This window comes from Poecilia mexicana, unplaced genomic scaffold (assembly GCF_051168715.1).
Source record: "Poecilia mexicana isolate PSO_F unplaced genomic scaffold, ASM5116871v1 scaffold_2, whole genome shotgun sequence".
NCBI classification, from domain to species: domain Eukaryota; kingdom Metazoa; phylum Chordata; class Actinopteri; order Cyprinodontiformes; family Poeciliidae; genus Poecilia; species Poecilia mexicana.
In genome coordinates this window covers 26,074,476-26,100,733 of record NW_028263371.1, presented here as the reverse complement: position 1 = coordinate 26,100,733, position 26,258 = coordinate 26,074,476, and the positions used below count along the sequence as shown (strand labels likewise).

Here is a 26,258-nt window from a genome sequence, read left to right as displayed (position 1 = left end):
AGGTGTCTATAAGGATTTGCAGCACTAGCCTTGCAGAGAACTTTCTAATTCGCAGTTGCAGGACAAAGTGAGGCCTTAGGCTCTCCTGGCAGTGAACTCCAGTCCCTTGCACTCCGGAGTGTCCTTTGAAGCACGTCTCCTGTGTTGGAGTGGGTGGCAGGCAGAGCTGTTGTCAGCTCCACTGGCGCTCCTCCCCGACTGGAACGCAATTACACAGATAGGAATCTGGACAGTGAAGGGAACACGCCTGTCTTTCATGGCGGCTGCTATCAAGATGGAGCTGAACAGCAGCCCTGGGACTGAACTGTTTCCACCCAGGATGCTCTAAAGCTTCCCGGCTCTGGACTCTGGCTTGTCACAGACTAAAGCTGGGGCTTTTCAGTCTGATAAGTCCATGTTTTTACAGGAGGAAAGACCCGAAATGTTGGGAAAATAAATCTCTTTTTTTTGTTTGTTTAGGTGAGAGTAGTTGATGATTATTTAATTGTTTTTTGAGATTCCAGCTAGTTTATAAAATTGGATGATTTCAGTCACTGTCCAGTTTTTCCCCCAATGCTTCTCTCTAAATTTCATAAAAATCTCATCCATTTTACAAATCTCACATTTCAGAAGAATACTGCATGGATCAGCGGATGACAAATTGACATATGAAGTATATTTACTTGTGTGCCCATGTGTATCCCGTATGTGTGTGTGTGTGTATATATATTAGGGCTGTTGTAAACGAATATTTTAGTAATCGAGTAATCTATCGATTATTCTTACGATTAATCGAGTAATCGGATAAAAAAAATTATAAAATGAAATATTGGTAAATCTGGCATAATACCGGTGTTACTATCAGATATCAATATCAGTCCAATTTTTCATATTTGAGCATCCCTAACAGTTGCTTTTTTGTAGTTTAGAAAACTAACCTGTAACAATAATAGCTCACTTTCTAAGTTAACCAGAAGAAAAGTTATAGAAAAATCTGAAATTATATTGAATTTAATAACAAAGAGGCAGGCTCACAAATATGCTTATAAAAAATGTCTACAATCCAGCTTTTAGTTTATGTATTCATCTTCAGTGAGTTTAATAGATTAATTAAACTCACCTTGCCACCTAACCTGTCACGCTTTGGGTTTGAAAATACGGGAAATGCCGCCTGGAGTGGGAGGAGAGGGCGAATGAACGAACATGGGGTGGAGGGGAGGAAATAGACCAGCGGACTGACGAACCGTTAGACCGGGGGACGAACACGGGGGGAAGCAATACGGGATATTTACGACACCTTCACTGGTCACACTCAGAAACTCATCTACCAGCCATGTACGATGCGCTCCGCCACCCGTTTCTTCAGACCGGGATATGAAATTTATTGTGCGGTTCGTCGGTAAAGCTACATTTACACGGTAAGCATCAGCTACTCAGCCGCCCGCCCTGTTCAGGCTATCCGCTCACCTCAGCGCTCTTCCCGCCGTTCGCTTTCAACCAGCAGCCCCGGAGGAGAAATGCTGCCGTACTCCAGGCATTCCCCAGTCATTTTAAGGATGCTTATTGGTTCCCCAAAAACGATAAAAAGTCGGGCATTATCATCAATCAATAAAATCCCCACGGGCCAATCTTGAAGATTGGACTTTATGCCGCTGAGACTTAGCTTTTGTCAACAACTCAGAGGCGGAAGTGAGAGCTCCGCGCAACGCAAATGAAGTCCCGGCCGGAACACGGTGCGCTAACTAATAAAACATAAATTAACGAAGCTTCGAGGCAGGTAAATTTTCCTCGAGGAATTTTAGTAATCGAGGTACTCGAATCATTCGAGGAATCGTTTCAGCCCTAATATATATATATATATATATATAATATATAAAAATTCCCTTCTCACCCTCCGTGGGTGGTCTCTCTCTCTTTCATCCTCTGAGCTCGGGTCCTCTACCAGAGGCCTGGGAGCTTGAGGGTTCTCCTCCAGTATCTTGGCTGTGCCTAGAACTGCACATTTCTGGACTGAGATGTCTGATGTTGTTCCTGGGATCTGTTTGAGCCACTGCTCCAGTTGGGGGGTGACTGCCCCGAGGGCCCCGATGACCACAGGCACCACTGTGGTCTTCACCTTCCAGGCCTTCTCCAGTTCCTCTCTGAGGCCCTGGTATTTCTCCAGTTTCTCGTGCTCCTTTTTCCTGATGTTGTGGTCACTTAGTATTGCTACATCCACCACAACGGCTTTCCTCTGTTCTTTATCCACCACCACAATGTCCGGTTGGTTCGCCATTAGCATCTTGGCGAACCAAGATGGTAATGGTGTATATATATATATATATATATATATATATATATATACACACACACACAGATATAGGTATATGTATGTTTTAGCATAAATTGCAAGAAATTTAAATGAGTTATTTCAAATTTTTAGCACCACAGTGAACATCATATATAGATATTCATGTCATTCTTGAGGCAGTAATTTGGAGAACAAACACAGGCCAATATATGACAAAACAAGAACCAAAAATAAAACAAAACACACACAAACCCCAGCAATTGTTTCCATAAGTAGGTGGATAAAAAGTAGATTACTAAAAAAGAAACACAGGCTACAGAAAATAAATAAAATGTAAATGAAACAGAATGCGAGCCTTTTCTCTGAAGATGTTAAATAGCATAAAGGGAAGCTAAATCTCTTTGACTTGCTGAATTTAGCTGAAATGGGAAGTCTACACCAACATGCAAATGTGCACAAACAAACAAAAGCAACCTCTAACGAGGAACTTGCCTTTCAGCTTGGACTGATGCAGTTTCTCATAGATTCACATGCTGTCGCTGCCTCGGTTCTCACATGCGTTACACAATTCATAACTTCCAGTTCCATTAAACATGTTGCCAAAACATCTAAACCAAATATTCTCAAACATTTGTGTGTTGCATTGTGATTAGAAATGCAGTTCAATAGTAAAACCTGTATTGGTCCTGATGTTGAAAATATTGATCCATAAGAGCAGATCTATTGGGTCTAATTCTATGCTTTGTGATCCGAGTGTCATACTTTATTATGTATTTTACGTTATATTTAACATTCCTAATTTCACTTTCTGAACCATTTGAAACAAAGTTTGCGGTTTATTTTTGTATGTTTGACCAAGTTAATCAACTTATCAGTTTATTTATTTCACATTGGCTGTTAAACTAGTTGCACTGACAGAAAAATTAAAGTTGTTTTCACAAGTTTGACCAAGCTTGTGAAGGTAATCGTGTTTAAGTGTTATCAAATCAATTTGTAATCCAGTATTTTTATTTAAAAAAAAACATTGAAGTTATTTCAGCACTGTTTTTCTGTGTCGAATTGGCATCAACCGATACTAATCCTCCATTATCGGTATCTGAATTAGATCGGTGCATCCCTAGTTGTGATGTCATCAGTATGTTTCTATTTTCAATTTTATGGTTATTTACCTAATTTTCTGTATTTCTTGTGATAAATCTGAGTAATTATTTAGAGAAGTTGTTTTTTTTTTTTTTCTTTTCGAATGTGGGCGGAGCCTGCGTCTTTAAGACATCGCATGATGTCAGTCTGAGTGTCCAAACAATTCAGCGATGCCGTGTGATTGCTGAAATCAGCCACCAAATCCAATTTCACAAACTGCTTGTCTCTTTTATAAATGCAGCTTACATTTATGGACTGGACCATATAGATTAGATTTCCTTGAGGAAACCGGGGAGGTTGCTGCCTTTTCTGGCTTGCACAGGAGTCTCTGATGGGATCAGATTGTCCATCCAGCTTTGCCCAGCAGGAGGCAAATGGAACTGGACCCAGTGGCGGTGTGTGAGACGCCTTGTCTCCCTGTGTCTCACTGATGTGGATAATCAACCTACCCACTGGTGCTTCATGTGTGGTCCTGCCAGCGGCATTTTTAATCTCATCCCACGCTCACACACTCCACGGCAAACAGACAGATGTAATTTATACCCAGGTTGTGATTTGCAGCTAGCCGGACCTCGATGCTCCTTTCTCCCATTTAAGCCCCCCTTGCGATATATTTCTCTCTCTCCCTTGAGTGTGTTTAACTTTATTAATGTCCTTTTCATCTCTGCTACATTGGTGGAGATGTCACCTTTGGCTATTTCTGCAGAAAGAGATGCTTCACAGCTTAATGTGTTTGTACCACTTTGTCTCTCAGCAGTGCTATCTGCTGACTTTTTACCATTCGCAGCAAAAATGAAATCCAAGGACAAAATGGCAGCACTTTGGCTGAGAACAATGTTAATTTTATCCTTTTGACTAAAAGTATTCCTTATAGTACATCCTGCTGTGTATGAATTATTTGTCACTTTACAAGATGGATTTTATTGACATTGTATGAGAGTTTTCTCACACATTTTGATTTCTTAAGGATAAAAAGGATATCTCTACACATAAATGGCATATTTTTCATTTGATTTGCTGTATCACATATTAAGTTTAATTTCTTATTAACTAATTAATGAGCCCCCAAAGATAAATATAAAACTATTCAGGATTTTAAATAGCTTTAATTCAGGGTTTAAAGCTCTATCTGTTGTTGTTAAACATGATTTAGAGGCCAAGCAAAGTGTTGACTGGCTACATTTCACATTTTTTAAATGAATCCAGTCCAGATGCAACAATAATAATAAAAAAAAAACTTTCAAAATTTATCCCCAAGCTGTCGAGAACTTTATAGGAACTGCATAAATAGATCTATAAACTCGAGTCTGGAGAAGTGTGCAGTTTTAAAAAGAACAACATGTCACAGCCCTGTTTTTAAACCTTAGGTTTAGTATGAAGCCACTGCTGTAGCTAACACCTATAGTCTCCAAATGCACACAGGATGTGTATTAATAGGACTGGCAGACAAGACTAGTGACCACATATCAACACTGCAGTCATAAACAAACACGCGGGACAACTTGCTCATTATTCCTAATAAACTTTGTAGCTGACATAAAGTTGAAAGCTAAATTTAAATGGTGCTTGTTTAAATAGCAGCTGGTGCAAATGGGAAAAACGGTATTTCTAATCGGCAACAGACTGGGTTGTAATTCTGAAGCTCTGGGTCTGCTGGTTGGACTGGTGGGACCTAAACTGAGTAGGATTCCTTTTCGTTTCATTTTTTCGCCATGTGACTGCTGCTCAGCAGAAACTTGTGAATCATCAAAAGGACAGTGATGCAGATTTAAACATCCTTTGTTTCAATCCCTTTGATGTGGAGTCGTTGAAAGAGTTTCCCCTCGTATAAGAGCGAGCAACAAGTACACCCAACTACTTTCTCTAGCAGACTGTACATCTGGAGAACTCCTCCTACATTTTGATTAAGAAAGCATGGTTGGAATGGGAGGAACATCTGGACCTGACTCCATTGGATGCGACACGTGCTATCTAGTTTCTCTTCCAGTCTACGTTTCCTTTCGTGCTTCTTTGGCTTTATTTAATCTCTGGTTCAATGCCAGAATATGTGATCAGATTTTTTGTGTAATGGCCAAAAAACTTGTTAGTAGGATTCACATCTCAGTTTTCACAAAATTCCAGTGTCCAGACTGTCTCACCGCCCCAACCTCCTCAGACAGTGGAACATTAGTCAAATCTGAGGTCTCTAAAAGGTTTCCTGGATTAATCTCTTGTCCTTGGATTGCTCTCGGTGTGAAATCTGGATCTCTTTCCCGGATAATTTTGTTCAAGCCGATCAGATTGCCCGAGCACAAAAGGCGGATTGGTGGCAGCCAAACTTTGTGCTCACCGCAACAGAGGGGAATGAGATCAGGGTTACATAGCAGAGGGGGGGGGACTTGGATTTGGTTTTCTGCCTCAAGGACTTTGCTGTGGACCGGAGGTAGAGGGAGACATGTGTTGACCAGCTCCAAACATGTGCTCGACAATCCGGGAAGTCCCTCTGGTTTATGTTACCCCGCTATGTGTCTTTAGGTTGTAGACTGACCTGAAAAAAGCTTTTATTCTACCTCCTCTCCATCTGCTATATGATAGCATGCAACTTCTCCCTTTTTCATGAAGTATTCTTGTCCAGTTGCATTATCACTGAAAACACAAGTGACTGGAAAGGGACTTTTATCATATTTGAACCTCTAACACCAGTTGCATTTGTAAAATGACTTAATTGGGTCAAAATAGTTATCATTCTGATGAACATTGATCTGGGTCTGTACACTATAGCATCAAAGATGGAGTCAAAAAGGTGACTATCCAAGAGACCATTGACTCTCTTCGGTTTGGTCTGGGTCTTCCCAATGGAGGTCCTTGAAGCATCCCAATCAGACCGCCTTAGCAAACTTACTTGAATGTGAAGAAGCAGCAGTTCTCGTCCAAGTTTCCTCCATATTGTCCATGGATAAAGATTTGGAATGTAGACTGACTAGTAACTCACCACCACAACCGTTCAATCTATCAGTTTATCTCCAATTCCATCCAAGCATCACTAAACAAGACACTTAGAAACCTGAACTCCCGCACTTGAAGTAGAGATTAAGCAGTAAGGACCAACCCACTTTTTCCGGGTTGAGAACCATGGCCTCAGGCTTAAAAACCAACTCCAGTTTAAGGTCACTGCTTGAAAAATGGCAATAGAACATCATCTGCTGAAAGGAAAGATGAAGCCCTGACATTTCCTAACCAGACTCCCTCAAAACTATATCTTGAGAAGTGGTCATAAACAGGATCAGTGATGAGGGGCAGCACAAGTAGAGTCCAACATGTACTTGGAGGGAGCTTCACTTGGTGCTGAGGCTACAGGCATACCTCTCGATGCGAGTCATAAGCCTTCTCTGGATCAACAAAACACACGTGGACCGGACAACCAAACACCCATGACCCCCTCAACAATGAATCAGGGCTACAAACCTTACCTACCAGTTCTTGGACTGAATCAGAAAGCCGTAAAATCAGTTAATTCCAAACACCACAGTCAGTTTTTCCAGGGAGGCTCAAAAGTCCAAAAACACGATAGCTGGAACACACTGTGACCTTTTAAAACCCCATCCGCAATTGTCAGGGAACATCATGTACCTTCAAGAGGTTTATGAACTACAACAGGTTCTGCTTGTCATTTCAGCTCCTCTTTCAGTTGTATTTAAACTGGAACTGGCATCGAGTCGGGTTACGCATTTGTTTAAGGATTTTCTAGATATTCACTTCCATTTCAACAAAACTTGTGAGCCACTCTGTTATATTTAGTGTCATTATAAGTTATCCAGGATTCTACCCTCTAATCTACAACGATCCAAGCAGGACTTCCTGATTATATCTCCTGATCTCTCCACTTGTTTAGCTGTCAGCGCTCTGCAGCTAGCTCTGCTTTCCTCCTGTCTAACTGAGCTGCCACGATGATGGCTAAATTTGCGCACATTAATATCTTCCAGGAAAGTGCCTCAAAAGTGAAGGTTGTTTCGCTTGAGGGGGAAACTGCACTTTTCACCTGAATTTTTTTTCCTTCTGTACAATTACACTCTAAATAAAGCTGTGAATCTTTTTCAGTCTGTCTCTACCTCAGATTCCCAGTTAAATTTAGGTCTGGACTTTGACTTGGCCACAAATACGTTTATATCTAAAGACGTAAACCAGTATTCTATTGTTTAGTCGCAAAAGATTCTGGTTTGAACATTACAAAATGGTGGAAAGTGTATAAAAACTATTGAAGCTTCATTTTTGTTTGGGGACTGAGGTTAAAAACTGAGTGGGAGTGAAAGAATAGCATAAGCCAGATTTCCACCATCCACTCCTGTAGTTGTCAAATGACTTCATGAAATCGGACCAACACATGCAGGGAAGGAGAAGAGGGGAAAAGGAAACATGTGGAGTGTTGCATATCTTCACAGATGAGGCTATTAAAGTGCTATCAGATGAACAACAGCGAGCGCTAAGTGTTGGGTAACAGTGACTTCAGCGCAGTCAGATGCCTCTGGATACACCATTCAAGTTGAAATGATCTCATTTTTCTCAGCTCCTGATTATTTGCATGTTTTATAGACTGCTTGCATCATTATCTTAAGTTTCATACGCTTTCCGCCCTTAGTTTGATTTTATATGCTGCAGCTACATATAAACTGGCATGTACTGGCATGTTTTCATTTGTGGTTTCAGGCTCTAAGAAACCATTTAAACACCAATTTCAGCTGTGTGCTGCCGGCTTCTATTTGCTTAGTTTTGTTTGTTCTTCTGTTGGCAATTTAACTTGTGGTCTTGTATATTTTCTTGTTAACCTCACCTGAGGAAGCGTATGTGTGACGTCCTCGTTTGGTTATGTTTGCATCTGACGATTCCTGCCCATTCAAAGCATTCAAACTAATGGGCCCAGACGCCCTGCTGTGCGATACTTTGGACTTGTAGCAAAACAGTCGTCTTAGTTTGGCGTATCCAAGAGGTAAAACGGCCCCATCTTTCCTGTTTTTGATTATGAAGGCGGTTATATTTAGCTTCCTCCTTGGCAGCAGCTTATGCTTGATTAAATCGAGGAAAAGATTTGCCTGGTGGCGTTGGCGCGAACCGCTTGATGACAGCCTGCCTTTCCTGGTTGTTCATTTGGTTGGCTGACTGGTGTGCTGATGTGGCCGGCTGACTGAAGGATGGAATAACAGTGGCTCACTCCATGGGTTTTGTCTCAGGACATCCCCTTTACCAAACAGCTGAAAGCTCCTGTTTAATTAGGCTTCTCTTCCAAAGAACACAGCCACCGCAGTGTTATTTACTCAAAGCAACTCCACAAATACGGTTGAAAGTTCTTGCAGACTGGTTAGAAAAGCGCAGCCTTCTTCACGCTCCCTCCGGCTTCTGCTCTGAAGAACCTGGAGAACGTTTAAACCTTCTAATTAAAGAGTTTACAACCATTTTGTTTGTATTTGGGACGACTGTCTCACAGTAGTTTGCTCTAATTTTGGCCCATTCATCCTGACAGAACTGGTGTAACTGAGTCAGGTCGAAAATACTCACTTTGTTCTGCTTAAGCCACTTTGTCAACCATTGTTCATTAAAAAAAAGACATTTATCTCGAAGATGATATTGTCTCAATATTTCCACTTGATGCTGTTTTGTGAAATGCACCCGTCCCTCCTGCAGCAAAAGTGACATCATCCTTGTTTAAAGTTATTTGACTGTAAGTTAAATGTCAGACATTAAGGAAGCAAATGGTTCTGTTTTATTGTGTATGTGAATATGTGGTTTTAACTGCATGTAGTTCCTTCACACTTTTAAGGACGTGAAAACAGCCTTAAAATAAGTTCCTCTTTTAATGTTGTGATTTCATTGAAGCTTGTTTAAGAAAAACAACAACCTTTAACTATTTTGAATTTATTTAGCGCTTAGCAACTCTCGGCAGTCAGTGCAAAATGTTGTTTAATGTACGCATTTTCAACATTTACGAACTGTGTTTGAGTAATCTTTTAAAGCAGATGTTGGTTATCATAAGACATTGTTTTTAGCTGATGTCATGCTGCTCCTTGTGTCATAGTAACCAGTTGTTGCCTTGCATAATTCCAGGAAAGCACCTGAAAAGCCAGCCGAGCAGGTCCGCCCTGCTTCTAACAATAGCCTCACTTTCCCACTCTCAATAAATTTGTTTACTTTTTATTTATTCATATAACGTTACCTCTTTTTTGATTATTTTTTTAAACATGTTACCTACATTGAAACCATATAATTCTGCTCCAAGTATTATTTTGACACAGTTTTCACCTTCTGCCAGTAAACGTCAGTTCTGATGAAGCCAGCATCTCTGAATGACGGTCAGGACAAATTATTGTTTGCCTGGAGATCAGGCATGAAAGAAAACCCTGCAGGCTTGTCTGATTGTGATGCTTTCAGCATCACCTTTTGTTGTGAGGAAATGGGTCGGAGAAAGATGAAGGTTTTTATAAGTTGCTGGGTTTGTTGGTGGTGAGTGGTTGTTATTGTGATGGACTATAGATTATTTACCACTTGTCCCTATCACATTTTAATCTCTAACACATAACAAGCTCTTAACCAGATAAAAATAAGTCATGTCTTCCGGCTTCCTTTATCATAAACACATTCTCACAGCATTATGCTGCTACCACCATGTTTAGTGTACTATTCAGTGTACTTTTTTTGTTCCCAGTCGTCTTATTATCTCTCTGAAATGTGAGATGCTCTGTCTCCGCTCCATCTTTCCTCTAAACTGCAGCATCCTAAAGTTTCTCCTCTAAATTGTCGTCTCCAGTGTGTGATGGTGTCAAAGTTGCAGACCATAAAAAAAATAAACTTTATGGCTGACCCGGTCGACCTTATTGATTTTCTTCTCCCGTTTCCCCCTGCGTTCCCTCAGACCTCCTAAACGGAGCCCAGGAGAAGTGCGAGCTGCCGCCTCTGGATGGTTTTCCTCACTGCGAGGGCAAGATCAAGGTGAATCACAAACACACACTCATCTCTCCATCTGCTCCTGCTTTTTTGTTCTACTCCAATTATTTTTTTGTGCAATGTTTTTATTTCTTTATTTAAAAAAGAGGCTGACCTGGAAAGACCCAGCCTGTGAACTTGATACATATTTGCACACACACAGTTTGCATGTTACCACCCACTTCACACACTAGAATGATAAATTATCTGTTGCAAGGCTATGCAAATAGGAAACAGAACATTTTATCACTGCCATATTGAGTCCATTCGCTATTTAATTCCAGGCAGATGACATAGCAGTTCAGCCGTTTGGGTTACTAACAAGACTGTTTCATTCATATCCTCCTTTTTTTTATTGCTGGATGGATTTTTATGTTTTCCTTCTGGGGAAAAATCGAACATTTTGTTTTGTATTTTTATTGAAGATGAATCACAAGTGTGCTTGTTAACTAAAGACATGTTTTTACCAGGTACTATCATAATATTTTAACATTTAACCATTTGGTTTTAATATCTAAATTTAAACAGTTTTTTTCACACCCAAGTGTCAAAACACTCACCCAAACATAGCTAACATTACACACAAGCATGAAAAGTCCCTAAACTGCTGTCCCACTGCAGTCAAATCTTCCTAACTTTCTTCTTAAACATCTGATGAATCAATTTTCCTGCAGTTTTATGGACCTCATTTGATTGTGGTTCAAATAAAACGCCACCCAGACAACCTGTGTGCCAAGGCCTGATCAGATGTGTCATTTCTCCTATTCGCTGCTCCAATAGGGTCACTACAAGTCAGTGTGAATGATGTAGTGAGCTCACAGAAATGCTTCCAGTCGGATTTCATACAGTCACAGATTGTGAACAAACAGCAGGCATCAAATGGAAACATTAAACTCCTTAAAGGTTATTTTGGTCCCTTTACATTAGTTTCAGACTCTGTTAAAAGCTTGTGAATTTCTTTAATTTGCAGCAGGCTAACGTTTTATTTCTTCTCGTCTTTTTTCCAGTGGATGAAGGAGATGTGGCGCTCCGACTCCTGCTACTCCAACTACGGCGTGGACGGCTCCACCTGCTCCTTCTTTATTTACCTCAGCGAGGTGCGTCTGTCATTTACAGCTGTTTAACGTTTCAATTTAGATTAGATTTAAAATCTAGAATAGATATCAAATATTTGTGTTTTTGTTGCTACATCTTAAAAAGAAAAGGATGGAAATGTAATTTTTTTTGCAGAGAACATCAGAATGACATAAAGGATAAATTTTTTATGTAAGTAAATGAGTGTCCTGCAGAGAAGATGACAAAGGAGATGATTCACTGACTTTTCTATTTGAAGGGATGAGTTTTTAGCCTGCAAGGGAAAAAACATGGACTGACTTCACATTTCCTCGGCACACCGGGAAGAGATGGAGTCATTCATTATTGACGAGCCTTAAAGTATAGCGGCTCATGTTCCTTCAGGGAACACTTTTAGACTTTCTGTTTTCCAGGTGGTGAAATGAAATATTATGAGGCTTAGTTGAAGTCTTTAAAGCTGAAGAAGAAATGTTTTAAATTCATCGCCACCACTGATCTCTAACTCATCTAAGTATATGCTAATTTCAGATCTGCTCCTCTGGCTTTTATCTTCTCTGCTCCAAAAAGCGATGCTGCTTTTCGTTATCGTCTCTGTTTGCTTTTTATTCCTCAAATTGCCTCTTTTTTCCCCTGCTCTTCCGACAAAGTTTTATCAGTTGATCTAACATCTGCTATTTCAAGTGAGAGCTTTCTTTTTTTTTTGTTGACCATGAATAATGGCAGATGGCTGAATGATTTTAACAAAAGTAAGTTTTCAGTCGTGGCTCCGGTTCTGGAAATAGTGAGTTATGAATATTGTATACAAGCTAAAAGCCTTTCAGGCGGCAAAGAAGAAAACCTAAAGCGCAGCGGATGAAAATAGCGATGGAAACAGGAAACAGAAATGTTTGTGATAAAAACACAAACAGAAGAGCTCTCTCTGTGTCTCTGTTGTTTCAGCTAATCCAAACCCACTCCCTTGCGCTTGGAGTCATGTGAGCGGTTGCCACGGCGACGCGCATATATTTCTCATCCAGAAAACGGATGCGATCAATCTCTCCAGCGCTTCTCCTCATCTGTTAACACAAACACACACACACACACTTTAAGCGCGTGTGTTAGCGTGCATAATTCATGTGAGGAGTGCCGTGTTAACCTTGCACAGGGGCGAACCGGAGAGGGCGACTTATCGCGATGGATGTCAAAAGTGGATGGTCGGGGCTTAATCAGCATGATGTGCAGGTGTTGTGGTTGGAGTTGGAGGGTAAACAAACACTACTTCGTAAAAAAAGAAAGAAGCGTGGTTTTCCCCCTGGTATTCTTAGTGATTTGCACGTCGGTGTTGGCTGATCAGAGAGGAAGTGGATGCAGACAGTGAGAGCTGGGGAGTGACTTGATTTGATTTAATCGCAGTTCCTGAAAAGTGACGCGTATCTGTTCTTGATGGTACAAATTAACTCCCGCTTGTGGAGGGGTGGTACTTTCTCGTTTACTTTCTATCAAAAGCAACATTTCCAGCTCGTATGTTGACTGTCGGCATACAAAGGTCAAAGTTTCCCCCAGAAAACGTGCTAAGACCGGTGGTTGAACACTAGAGCAGTCGTGTTTTTCAGTTCAAAAAATGTTTAAAGTTGACAGGAAATTTGAAAATATCACTTGATAATCGTGTTATTGAAAGATTAATATCTGAACACCAACTTGTGTTAAAAAATGCAAACATTTTAAAAACACTTGAGTAAAAAAAACAATGCTAAGACTGGTGGAGGCACAAGTAAAGCCTGGTGGCCCGCCAGGCTTATAATACATGGGGGGAAACCCTGAAGGTTATGTCTTTCCTTGCAAATATATTTCCTGTTTTTACATGTTGAAACTCTGCACTTTGTTTGGTGAAGTGGTGACTTCTTATGTCACCTAATTAATAAATTATTGATCTTTAATCTCAAAGGATTGGTGAGCAAACGGCATCAGCAGCGATTCAGTTGTAGAGAAGTTTAAAACAATTTTGGACTATAAAATAACACCCTAAGCTAACAGAAAGTTTTACTTATGAACAAATCTGACGTCCAAGAGCTCCGACCAAAATTTAGTGATTTTGTTTGTGGAGAGGCAGCTACGATAAATCACTGATGGAGCTAAACGCAGGAAGAGAAACTCACTAAACATGGAGCTACAGCTACAATTATCTAGTTAAGCTATAGACATAAATCAAATTTAGTATCTATTGTGACAAATTGTTGTCTGTAGATGCTAACCATTAAAACTGACTTTTGCAAAGAATAATGAACAGAAATTTCAGCTACCAGACATTCAAAGCTGATGGACATCCATTACGGTCAAAGCTGTGACTCACAGGAAAGTGAATTAAAATGCAGGTCACATTTGTAGTATTTTAATTTGTAAAGGATTTTTAAAAACCTTGTAACGTTCCCTTCCACTTCACACAAGTGTGATCACTTAAAATCCCAGTGAAATGTTTGATTACAACGTTAGTAAAGCTGCAAGGGGAAAATTATGGAGTATTTGTTAATGAAGCTGCAGAAATTCTCGATCATCCCACAGATGTTTTAAAACTGCTCCTTGCTTTTCTTGGGAACAAGTGCAGAAACATAAAGTGATGTTTTTCTAATGACCATCTGATGTTGTGAAAACTCTCGCAGCTGTGCTTTACAGTTCACCGTTCCACGTTCAGAGGCAGAAAACAGCAGCTGGCCTCATTAAAAAAACCTGCATGTTTTAGTCAAAACATGCAGGTAACTGAGGATCTGTCTTCTTTTTCTTCTTCTTTAGGTGGAAAACTGGTGCCCTCGTCTGCCCTGGAGGCTGAAGATCCTGAATGAGGAAATTGACCGGACTGGACAGGTGAGAATCTGGTGGTTTAAAACTCCTCAGCTGCTTTTCAACATCATGCTCCATACACCTGCTTCTGAGCAAAAATCTGTATTTAATATAATTGATTTGCAGCTATATTTGTGATATTTTAAAACAGCCCAGCAGTAACCAGCCTGCTCTTATCATGCTTGCAGGCTTGTGTCCGGTCCACAGTAATCAGCACTTAACAAAAACACTCCCCCCGTGCACTCCCCTTCTTCCTCTCTGCTGTGAATGAATCAATATTAAGCACTCTTCATCTCCCTCTCTGGATGCCTCAACAGCCCTGAGCCCTCGGCGCTGGAGAGGCGGGCTTTAGAGATTTTAATTCAGGGCTGGATTTTAATTGGTTCAGTCTGCGAAAGTGATTTCCTGTCGTGATGAGGGATGCTAATGCCCCACAACAGCCTTGTTCCAGCCACCTTAGCAGCTGGTAATGGCTCTGTGGCTTTTCATCTTGTTCGCCGAGGCTTTCCACCGTTGCTGCGGTTGCCTCTGTTTCATTTCCACATTTTTGCACAAGTTTGCTCATCAGGATTGTTACAACACAGGAAGAGATTGACATGTTGCAACATTATGATTAACAGCAAATCTCTTTATAAAAAAATGCTTTGTTCATCATATTGCAGCTCTGATCTGAGCTGGGTCTTAAAGTTGCTTTCTCGAGTGGTGTAAACTGTGTCTGTGTGTGTGTCTGTGTGTGTGTCTGTGTGTGGGCAGGCGGAGATCCGGACCAGCTTCGCGGGGCTTTACCACTCCATGTCACAACGGGAGGAGTTCCGCTGGATGATGATGAGAATCAAACGGATGGCCGAGCCGTGGGTCAGCGCCATCCGCTCTCTGGCCGCCAAGCAGAACCTGACCAAGCGGCGGAAGAAGAAGGTGAGCTCGATGCGTGGCGCAGCTCCCAGGATTTATCAGAAGATTCTTCAAAACAGACTCGAGCTGGAGATTTTCCCGGGAGTTGCGCAACCGTCCAATGGTGTCGCGTCTCCAGAGAGGATGCAAACACAAAGCCAAGCACTTATTCACACTTCCAGACTGTCCTACTTTAGCTTGAGGGGGAGCGGAGCGACATGGATGATGGATCCAGCTCTGCATTATGTACTCCACACTTTCCTTGGGCCTTAGGGGGAATTGGTGGTGCTGATCCAAAGCACCTGACCTGTGCTGTGAACTTTAAAGTATAGAAAAAGTTGACATGTTGAGGGTTTTTGAAAGCATTGCTGTTTAACCCTTGCAGACCGAAAGTGTCAGCAATGATCCATCCGAATTTGCAGCACCGTAACGCCGCCACACTTTGCACCATCTGAAAAATTTCAACAGTTTCTGAAAGGGGAGACGTTGCGCTTTCCAACCACTATCAGGTTATTACGGTAATTTCTCTCCTGCCGAGTGATACTAATCTGATGAGACACGCTTTTAATACAGTAAATTGCTAAAATAATTTGTTAGATATTGAAAGTTGATGTTATGGATAAATGAGCAAATATATTTACTCACAGGACATTTAAACAATTAAAATAAGCAAAAAATATCCAGGCGGAGATTTAAAACTTTGGTCTTAAAGTGTCAAAGCCTTTTCAATTAATCGAATTAAAATGAAATCAATAATTTCCATTTGCATGATTTATCGTTTTTCTCTTTCTACCAAAAACTGGATGACAAAGTTTTCAGTCTGGTGTTTTGGTCTCAACTAGCCTTTTTTTTTTTAAACAATCTTTTTTAGAGACTTCATAATTAATTTTGTCATTTTGTTTATTTACTTTGGATATTTAAAACATCTTGTTCATTAGAATTTAAAATGTATTCATCTTTGAGAATCCATTCTTGCATTACTTTTACTGCACTTGAAAATGATCTCAAAACAATATTATTACTTATCACTTTAACCTCTGGGATAATTTACTATCCAGCAAAGTTTAAACATGAGCTCTGTTCTGCTTGATTTCCCGTAGTCACTTCTCTGTAATCCACATCCAGATGTCAGGTGTTTAATCTTCTGCTTTCCTTCCCTGGCAGATCCTGGTTCACTTGGGCCTGCTCACCAAGGAGTCGGGCTTCAAGATAGCAGAAAACGCCTTCAGCGGCGGCCCGCTGGGGGAGCTGGTCCAGTGGAGCGACCTCATAACCACGCTGTACCTCCTGGGCCATGATGTTCGCATCTCAGCATCGCTGGCTGAGCTCAAAGAGTCAGTAGTCTACAGATGTTTTATTAAAGGAGAAGTGAAACATAAAAGTTCAAACCTGTTGTAAAACTAGCCGCTTTTTTTCCTCTGTAAATCTTCGTTTGCATGAGTTGCAAACGAAGATTTACAGCCTTCTTCAGCTTAGTGACTTTATTTGTTTTTTTTATTGTTGGTTTAGTCAAATGTTTATTTGGTCACTGCAACTTTTACTCCACAGGATCATGCGCAAAGTGATGGGGAACAAATCTAGCTGCCCCACTCAGGGGGATAAGGTGGTGGAGCTCATATACATCGACATCGTGGGTCTGACCCAGTTCAAGAAGACCCTCGGCCCTTCCTGGGTCCACTACCAGTAAGAGCTTCATTTGTTTGCCATTAATCTTCCTTTTATTGTTAAATAACCCAGGAAATTTTCAGATAGATGTATGTACAGCACTTTAAATTACTTTTTATGGGTATATGTTTGAATAAAATGAACACTTATTTGCAGAAAAAAAAGATGCAGTGCAAAGAAAATGTCAGAAAGATTTCAGAAATCCATTTTTGGTGGAGCAACCAGGAGGTTTTCAATGGGGTTTCTTCCAACGTTGTGTATATTTTTTTCGGTAACACTTTATTTGAAGGGGTGTGCATAAGACTGACATAACGCCTGTCATGAACATGAAAAATCCAAACGCTGTAAAATACTGTTTGAATGTTGTTTGCTCACAAAGAAATACTAAAGTTATGAGAAAATAAAAGCTGTAAGAAATGACTGAAACAAAATAATGGAAATATTCAGCCAAAGAAAAGTGCTTAGCTTCATAAAATCAAAATAAAGCACAGGTAATGTAACATGTGAAAATGTTTAAGGTGTAAATACTTTTGCAGTGCATTCTGGGTATTTAACCCATATGCTGTCCCCTCTGTGGTTTAGCTGTTGCAGTCACATCTGCCCATGTTTCAGAGAGGAAGTTTGTCTGTCGGTACAATGGGTCTATTTTCTGCTCACACATTACCGCAGCGTCCCAAACGGCCCGAGGTCTACCTTTTGTTTACAGCACTGTAACCGGCCCAGTCTATTCTTTCTCAAAGTGCCCCGTCGAGGACTGTAGATTAGGTCACCCTGGTTTGTTTGGAAAAAGCTCCTGCCTGCTCCTCCTGACAGGAAAAGAGGGGCAACAATAAGCCTGGGGCACTAATGGCTCCGCTGGTTCCTCTTTGCTTGTCACAAACCTTTTGTTTCCCTGTGAAGTAACACCTTAAACCCCATCTGCTCGCGCCGAGCCCAGAGGAAATTGATTTCGCCTCGGGCTTAATGGGAGGTCCAATTAGTGTTTTTCTGCATTGTTGCTACACATTCATATCTGAGCTGTTAAAGCCACATTAAGCTGTTTATGTGGTTTTATGAAGGAAGTGTAGAGCTGCTGGAAATGTTATCTCTAATCACAAGGAAAAAAAAACATACTTTGCCTACTTTTATGTCAGTTACTTTCCCTATAAATCCTTGGGTGCATTGATAAGATGATAGAGGAGAAAGAAGCTTTTTATTTATAAGAACGCATCATTGTAAAAAATTATGTTTGTTTCCCTCCTTCCTCCATTTTCCTTATTTCTGCCATCAAGTAGTTTTCCATTGAGAAAACTGAAGCCATATGAGAGATTTTTATCTGTCATTTCCTTGGAAATTGAAACTCTTTTGCATCAGCTTGGCTGCAGGAAATATGATTGCTTTGCGATTGCACCGTATGCAAATATGAAGCCAATAAACCAGCCTACAGAACCTACCCAACTCCAACAAACAGACTAAATGTTCACATTTCAAACTGATGTGGATGAAAATCAACACGATGTGCAACAGCTACTATTGTTTATCAGGTTTAGCATTTTATTAGAAGAAGTAAATACAGGATGTTCCATGTAGAAATGACTGTATTAGGAAACTTCATTGTGTCTGTTTCCTCTCTCAATACCAGCCAAATACTTTCCTCATGAGACAAAATGATTCAAAAATAACTGAAAGTATTTAGATGTGTTTAGCTTATTATTATTATTTTTTTTAAACCACAAAAACTGACTCAGAGTTCCCATTCAGTGACGCTGGCTCAAGTTTCCATGACGTCCTCACACATTGTGGAAACGGGGAAATCTTTTGTATTCATCAGGGATCACTTCATCTGGATTACATCCTTCTACTTCCATGATCAGTCGGGTTAAATTAAGCGTTGCCATGCATTTGTCGGCTTTCGAACGATCCAGGCCAGTTGAAGGTCTACCTACCAGGGACAGATGAAGGTTGTTTCCCTCTGGAGATAGCATGTGGGCTCTCTGTTTATGCTCTACTTTCAGTAGAACGGTTCCTCCTGGTGGATCTGCTCTCCCAGGGCCTTCCCACGGTTCACACAGCCAGATGTGTGTTATCAAAGTGGGCGGACTATCACTGAAAAACAAGATGTTTTTCTGCTCGAGTTGCTCAGGGATAATAACGCCACTAACATGGAGAAAATTCAACCAAAACATCATCTAGAAAAGCAAAAGCGAGTAGCAGGGAGTGAGTTTGAGTTAAAGGTCAGCAACCAGTTTAAGATTCCCTTCCCCTGGATGTGGTCTAATTAATTTTGTGCCGTGACCTTTGAGTTTGCCGTGTTGCTCACTCAACTGTGTTTTCATCTGACAATTAAATGTTAAATTTAAAGACATTATCAAAGTCTTTAAATTGGCTGGTTTTTTGCAATGTACCTATATGATTTTTAGGTTTTATTGAGTTTTGAGGATCTTGCTCCAGTCACCAAATCAACAAGAAGAGAATCATGACTTACCAGTAGCTAACAGGTGTAGTAAAATGGCAGCTTGTTTTAACTAGTAGCTATAAACAGTTTCCGATTGGTGCCAGAAACTAACAACTTTGATTGTAGTTGTAGTTTCTGCCAGCAGTTAAAGTTTAACTCTGATTTCTCCTCTGTTTTTCTGCACTACAGGTGCATGCTGCGCGTGCTGGATTCCTTCGGGACGGAGCCAGAGTTCAACCACGCCCACTACGCCCAGTCCAAGGGTCACAAGACGCCGTGGGGGAAGTGGAACCTCAACCCACAGCAGTTCAACACCATGTTCCGTAAGTCCGGATTTCCTTCACAGCCCGGAAAAGTCCAGAAAAGTCTGGAATTTAATTGTTTTCCAGGTCTTGCTAAGTTTAAATCCGTTGTACTGTATAGCCCCTCTTGGTAGTTGCATCAACTCCATTTCCCAAGGCAGAGCAGGAGCCATGTTTTCAGGAGGAAGAGGGCAAAGCCCCCCTGGGGTGCTGACCTTTTCCCCACGGCCAAGAGAAAGTGAAATGTTACCCCCGCTCTTCCAGTTTGCGAGGTGAAGCCAGGAGCTCAAGCGCACCTGAATAGCCCCTTTGTCTGCTGAATAGGGTATGTCTTTCTCAGAAAACACTGAAGATCTAGCTAAGAGGCGCTAGGTTAGATGATATCTCGGGTGAAACAAGTGCTCTGTGGTTTGGTCCGAGTGTTAAACCCACAACGTGGCATTGGTTCCAGATACAAAACGCTGGGGATTTTTCTCCCTTTTCTCTTCTGAGCTGCGCCTTACCTTCAGGCTACAGATTACATGTTCTCATTATGGTTTTACAATGCAGTAATCTTTATTTGTAGGACGATATTAAGGACTGAATTAACTGCTTCTAGACATTTTTATTATTGTATCAGAATGTGCCAAGATGATGCCGTCTACAAACTTTTTCTACTTAAAATGGGCAAATTCAAACTACAAAATTTACCTTATTGCCTTACTTTTTTTTTTTTTTTTATCTTTCTAGACTTGCAGTTTTGAGCCAAACAAAATAATTTTAAGGGTCACAAATGGCCCCGAGGCCACACTTTGAACAGCCTCGATGTTCAGCGTTTGTTTGTCTCACATCTTTTTGTGCCTTGCATGTTTACTTGGATCAAGAAGGTTCTGGGTTTGAAAACAACTCCTTGTGGATTGTGATTGGTTCATTTGTTGCGATTAGGTTTGGCTCCATAAATCACTGAGTCCGGGGAATTTGGACTGTTTGGTCTCCGGTCAATAAGACAAGACCGAGCAGAAACGACCTCATTAATCTATATCACAGTTGGGATTGCAGCGAGTGTTTTCTTGCTGTTTGCTTTCCGTTCAAATGGCCTGCAAGTCCTTTTAGTTTCAGTCTGGAGACAAAAAGGAGGAGAAAGTAGTTTGGTTTTCCCAAACTGAACTTTTTTCTTCTAGCTTGTAAAATAAAATCAAATTTCTTGGTTATTTGCTGCTTCTAATCCCTTCTAGACTTGGAAAAGAAACGCATGTAGGAGATTCAGCTGCAGGCATTGGCGATCTGCCAGTCTGATTCAATCGATTACATTGTCTGCATACCTTTTTCTCCCTCTTTTAAATATTAACTTTTCTCTCCAACACATTCTTTAGAAGTAGCTCCAGAAAGCTTTCCCTGAATCCTGGAAATCCGACTTTTTTTTTCTGCCTGGGTTTATTTCACATCAAACCAGAGAAGGAAAATGAACTTCCAGAGAAAGTTGATGCTTTATCATGAAGCAGATTTATCTCCCGACTCCCCAAGTTGATCAGTAGTAACCGAGCAGCTGCTTCTCCAGCAGCGCTGTCCTCCCAGGCTGTTTGTTAGCTAATAGCGATTGAAACTGTAGCAAGCTGAGTGACATTTTGAGTGGCGGCTCTGGTGGGAGAGGAGGCATCTGTTGCCAAAAGCATCTAGAGGGCCGAGCGCTAATTAGCAGCCCGTCCTGTTTACACGGCCAGTTTGCTACTCGAGTGCTAGCGTGGCCTGTTTGTAGCGCTGCCTGTTAACCAGGCGTAGTGTTGTTTTGAAAGACGATGCAAACGAGGAGCGCCGTGGAGCAGATGTGCTGAATCACGCTGGTGTTGATGTTTCTGTCCCATTTTGGCGTCTTTGTGATCCTTACATTCCTGCAGGTGTTGATGGTAGTTGCTTTTTTGTTTTCGCGTGGCTCCTGCTCACACTGATCTGCTGACATCCTCCCACATTCCTGTTTCCCACCCACACACTCCACACACACTCCACATGCAAAGTTGGAGCGACCGCGCTAACCAATCCAGCACAGTCCTTCCTTTTTGAATGTGAATACTTTGGATTATATTAGCTTAGATGTAATGTGGCTTTCTGCTTTCTGTCAGAGTAGAAATATAGTGATTCATTTTCATTCATGCAATACACATTTTTGACATTGCAAACTGTTCAGGCTTTTTTTTTTATGTAAACCTCAGCTGAAGAAAAAACTCCAGAGAAAATAACTTTCTTATTGCAAACGGCGGTTCCCATTTGAAACGATATCAGGCTGGTTTCGCTCTTGACTGCTTCTGTTCCTGTCCAGACTCTCATTTGTTTTACAAGACAGATGGCAGCGAGGTGAGGCGCTGCCAGCTTCGGCTGCCGCCTTTGACCTGCTCATCTTCCCGTTCCCATAGTTACCAGTCATTGCTTGGCAGTCGAAGGGAGTAGCATTCGTGTCCCTCAGAGTTTACGATGTGTAGATTTAAAAAGACAACTTTTCACACAGTTTTGAGATTCCCGTGTCTTTTTCTTCCCTCCACTCCAGCTCACACCCCAGACAACAGCTTTCTGGGCTTCGTTGTGGAGCAGCACCTCAACGCCAGCGACTTCAGGCACATCGACGACATCAAGAGGCAGAACCAGTCGCTCGTCTATGGCAAAGTAGACAACTTCTGGAAGGTACGGTGGGACGTTTTTCAAACCTGATAGCATTTTTAAAGCTGCTCCAACACACCTGAACTTGTCCATCTTTCCATCTGCATAAAGTGAATAAAGCAGCATTATGAGGGTATAAATGTGAAGGTGTTGCTGGTTTTCAGGCTGAGAGTCTGCCAGTCGGTGAAGCTTTAAAGAGGGCAGGCAGAGAGGGGGAGCCCATTGCTCACAGCAAGGGGCATTAGCTGCTAATCAGGCTCCCGAGTGTGTTCATTACCTACTGCTTTTAATTAAAGGGCCGTTTTAGGGCTGACTGATAACGAGCTGATAGACCGACTCTGTTTCCCTCTCTTGTCCCTTTAGATTGTGCTCTTCTCGGATCTCTTGCTCTGCGCTCCAGAGGGTTCGTTTTGCTAACTCATGTGCATTTTTTAAATGATGCACGCTGGAAATCTGCTGCGATTGTCGGTGCCAGTGGCTCGTTTCAGAAAAACTCTGGTTTCTGCAGAGGTCAGGAACAATACGCCGACAGAATCGTTATCTTTACTGGAAGACCTTTTACTGACACGATAAACAGAGGAGTGTCTCTTTGTAGCATATAGAAAACCTCTTCCTGTTAGCTTAAACAGGAAGTAGTGGGTGTTGTGGGTTATCGCTCAGAAAGGTCTAATGAGATCATTAAAGAAAAATAGGTTGTTGTTTTGGATCCTCAACGATCAAATGAATAATCGTGTAGCAGTCTGTTTTAATATTTCTATTCGTCTATTATTAGTGTTCGTCTTTTGTCTTGGCACACATTGTACGATTTTTAACATTTGCTAAGACGTAAACTCGTCCCACCGCACAGCTGGTTGCTGCTGTGCAACCACATCGCACCAATCAGTTAATCAATACTTGGACAGCCAGATGCACGGATTGGAAACAAAAATCAGAAGTCAGAAAAACATGAGTTTATATCTCTGTAATATGCAGCAGCAGTGCTGGACAACATGTCTGAAAAACATGTCACAGTATAAGTGTTTCAAATTGATCAATATTGATAACTATTGATTAGTTTTTTGTTTTAAATATCTGAAATCCTGTTATACTGGTTAAACTTTCCTTCTCCACATTGTTTTTAATTTTTATGAAACTTTAAAACTGCTGCTACGCTAGTTCTGAACAGGCTGTTGCTGGGTAACCAAAGAATGAGAGTTGCTAGGTAACCAAAGAGTGAGTGAGTGAGTGAGTTGATTCCACCAACCTAGCTTGGCTAACTGTGAAGCTGAGCAGATACAACCTTTCCTCTGCCTACATCCCCCACAATCCTGTGCGGTTCTGAATCAGAGTTGAGTGAAATTATTGATTATTCAAACAGAAGTGTTATCTATTGATATGATATTGGTCTCTGCAGTGGTAGCATCCTAAAGCCTGTTGTTTTGATTAAATTAAAAGCAGCTTCATGCATTTTAACATCCAATTTTTGTGAAGCTATCATGATATTAGGTAGTTTTCCCCTGTTATCTTGACTCTCGCCTGGTTTCTCCTTCCACAGATTGGATGTTTAGCTGAGAATGAATGTGTCTTAGTAAAGTAATAGACCTCAGATAAACTCCAGCCTGTTTGGACGCCCCCCTCTCTCTCTCTCTGGCTGATCAGTATGCTCAGGAGCACAGGTGCAGCAGCCACATTCATCCTGCGAGTGTACAGAGAGAAACGCTGCGTGAAGGAAGCAGCCTGACGAATCACCAGCGCTGCATACGCACCGTCATTTACACCCATGTTTTCACCACACGGTTTTAGCAGCAGCAGCAGCAGCAATGATGATGAACCCGTTCTCTCGTTCTTTTCCTTTTAGAGCAAGTCCTATGATGCAGAAACACAAGAATCTAACTCCGAAGCGCCTCAGGGTGGGAGTTATTTACAGACACTGGAAAGCTCGTAAATTGAATCTTTTGCTTGTGTACGTTGGCGCGCAGGAGCTGCCATATTAGATCAGGTTAGAGTGTGTGTGCATGAATCTGCTTGTAGCGCAGGACAAACATAATCTCCCTGCTGCGCCACAAAGGGTTGATAAGCAGCAGAATAACACATGACGGGCTCTTCCTCTGAAGCACCTGCTGATCTCAGACATAAATCACGCTACGGCTGCGTCTGGTTGGAAATGTGCAGCTTTCCACACCACTTCCTGCTTCGTTTGCATCCGTGTGGAGGTCAGCATCATCATTAGTGCTGAACCGCTTCCATTAAAGATCCAGGATGTCGGTGGGGAGACTTGAAATAAAATGGCCAGACCACCTCAGAGATGTCCGTTTCCATGGCAACCCCAGCTGAAGGAGTAGAGATGCAGTGCGAGGCAGCAGAGAGTGACTTCCTGCCTTTTCTTTACCCCTATCTTACACACACAGCTGATCGATGAAGAATACATCCATCTTTAGTAAAATATTGAAAATGTTAAAAAAAAAAAAAAAAAAAAAAGCTTAGAAATGTTTTTTTGCCAGGTTTAAGCCCATGTGAATTCTTCAGTATGTCTCATTTTGGTGGTGAAAGGAGGCATTCATGGAGGCAGAAAGGTGAGAATGAGCCGGATGCACAGAGAGGTGAAAGCTGCAGGCCTCTGGCTCCAGATCAGACAACATGATGAAGAAAGAGGAACAACACACACACCCACACACACACAGATGGCTTATACAAAGTAAGGTGATTCAGGCTCATAAACACACACTCAGGTGTGTTTACTGCCAGCTTTATGGTGGCTTATTATGTTCAGCTGTAAACCTGATCTGTCATGATGTCTTCTACACTTTCTGTCTCTCCATTGTTTTGTTTTTTTACTAGAAACAATAGAATAGTGGAAGAAAAAATAACAAATTTGCACTTTAAGATGATTAAATGATTAACATGACCACTAGCACGATATTCAAAATGATACAGGAGGCGTTTGGGGTTAAATGTGAACTAAGAAAGGCGGATAAGAATGTAATCTTTGTATGAACGAAGCCGTGTTCAGTGTTTACTCCTCCTCTTCCTCACATATGCTCAGCTTGGATGCTGGAGCCCACAGCCGCACAGCGGGGACCGAGCCGTCAGCCGTCACAGAGCTGCTGCTGCTGCTGCTCCACCGTCTCCCAATCCAAAAGCAGAAAGAAAAAAAAAAGAAACTCTGGCAGAACACCAAACACCAATAGATTCTGGCTATTCTGTCTAATGGGCCGTAACAGAGCGTTGAGAAGAAACAGGGTTTCCTGACTGCACTCCAAGCACCTCTGGATATTATTACACCACAACTAGTTACTGGACGGCTTTCAGATGGTTATAGATGGGCTGCTGGTTTGAATAGGCTTCATTTATCAAAACACAACAACAAAATATGTGATTAATAGCTAAGATATGAGAAAACAACAGTAACATTTACAAAGGTGGTTGAAGATTACTAGACTAGAGTTTCTCCAGGTCTGGCTTCAATATTAAAAGTATAAAGATAAATGTTGGTCTAAAGTAGTAAGTACTCCACAGTTTATAAAAGAAGCTAAATGTTGATCTAAGGCACATGTGTCAAACTCGAGGCCCGGTGGCCCAATCTGGCCCGCTGTAGCTTATTATGTGGCTCTTTAGACTCCAGATTGCATCAATAAATCCCTCCAGTTTTCCACAAATCTGCCAAATTCACACAAAATCAACAAAAATCTACATTTTTCCAGATTTTACTCTACATTTTTCAAAAACAGACTAATACAAAGTCACATTTAACATCATATGTTGGCGCAAACATTCCTAACAAACATTTTTAATTGGCACCACAAAATGTACAATTTTGATTGCAAAAAAATCACTAAAGCAATCACAAAATGCTGAAACAAACAGCTGTTTACTGATATTTTAACTATTTAATTGGTTTTATTAATATATCGTGTCACAACCGGCCCTTTAAGAACATGAGTACCGCACAATTTCTAAAAATAATAAAACAGTCACCATTTCAACAGGTTGGTAAGATTATTATTAGGTCTTCAATAATGACGTTCTTTATAACTTGGAGGAAGTTGTGTAAATCCAGTCTGTACTGGAAAGTGTCACGTTTTCCACCGTGTATGATCAAGGTGAGTCAATC

At 41.2% G+C, this 26,258-nt stretch overlaps 1 protein-coding gene across 1 annotated transcript in view; it reads left to right on the top strand.

The window, feature by feature from the left end:
• Window positions 1-26,258, top strand: part of mgat5 (alpha-1,6-mannosylglycoprotein 6-beta-N-acetylglucosaminyltransferase) — a 48,172-nt gene that overhangs the window by 14,164 nt on the left and 7,750 nt on the right. Inside the window, exons 4-11 of the mRNA XM_014981597.2 lie at window positions 10,290-10,366; window positions 11,368-11,457; window positions 14,201-14,272; window positions 15,002-15,163; window positions 16,304-16,473; window positions 16,688-16,822; window positions 19,428-19,561; window positions 22,059-22,192. Of these exons, the coding sequence (XP_014837083.2) occupies window positions 10,290-10,366; window positions 11,368-11,457; window positions 14,201-14,272; window positions 15,002-15,163; window positions 16,304-16,473; window positions 16,688-16,822; window positions 19,428-19,561; window positions 22,059-22,192 (974 nt within the window). The remainder of the gene's footprint in view (window positions 1-10,289; window positions 10,367-11,367; window positions 11,458-14,200; window positions 14,273-15,001; window positions 15,164-16,303; window positions 16,474-16,687; window positions 16,823-19,427; window positions 19,562-22,058; window positions 22,193-26,258) is intronic.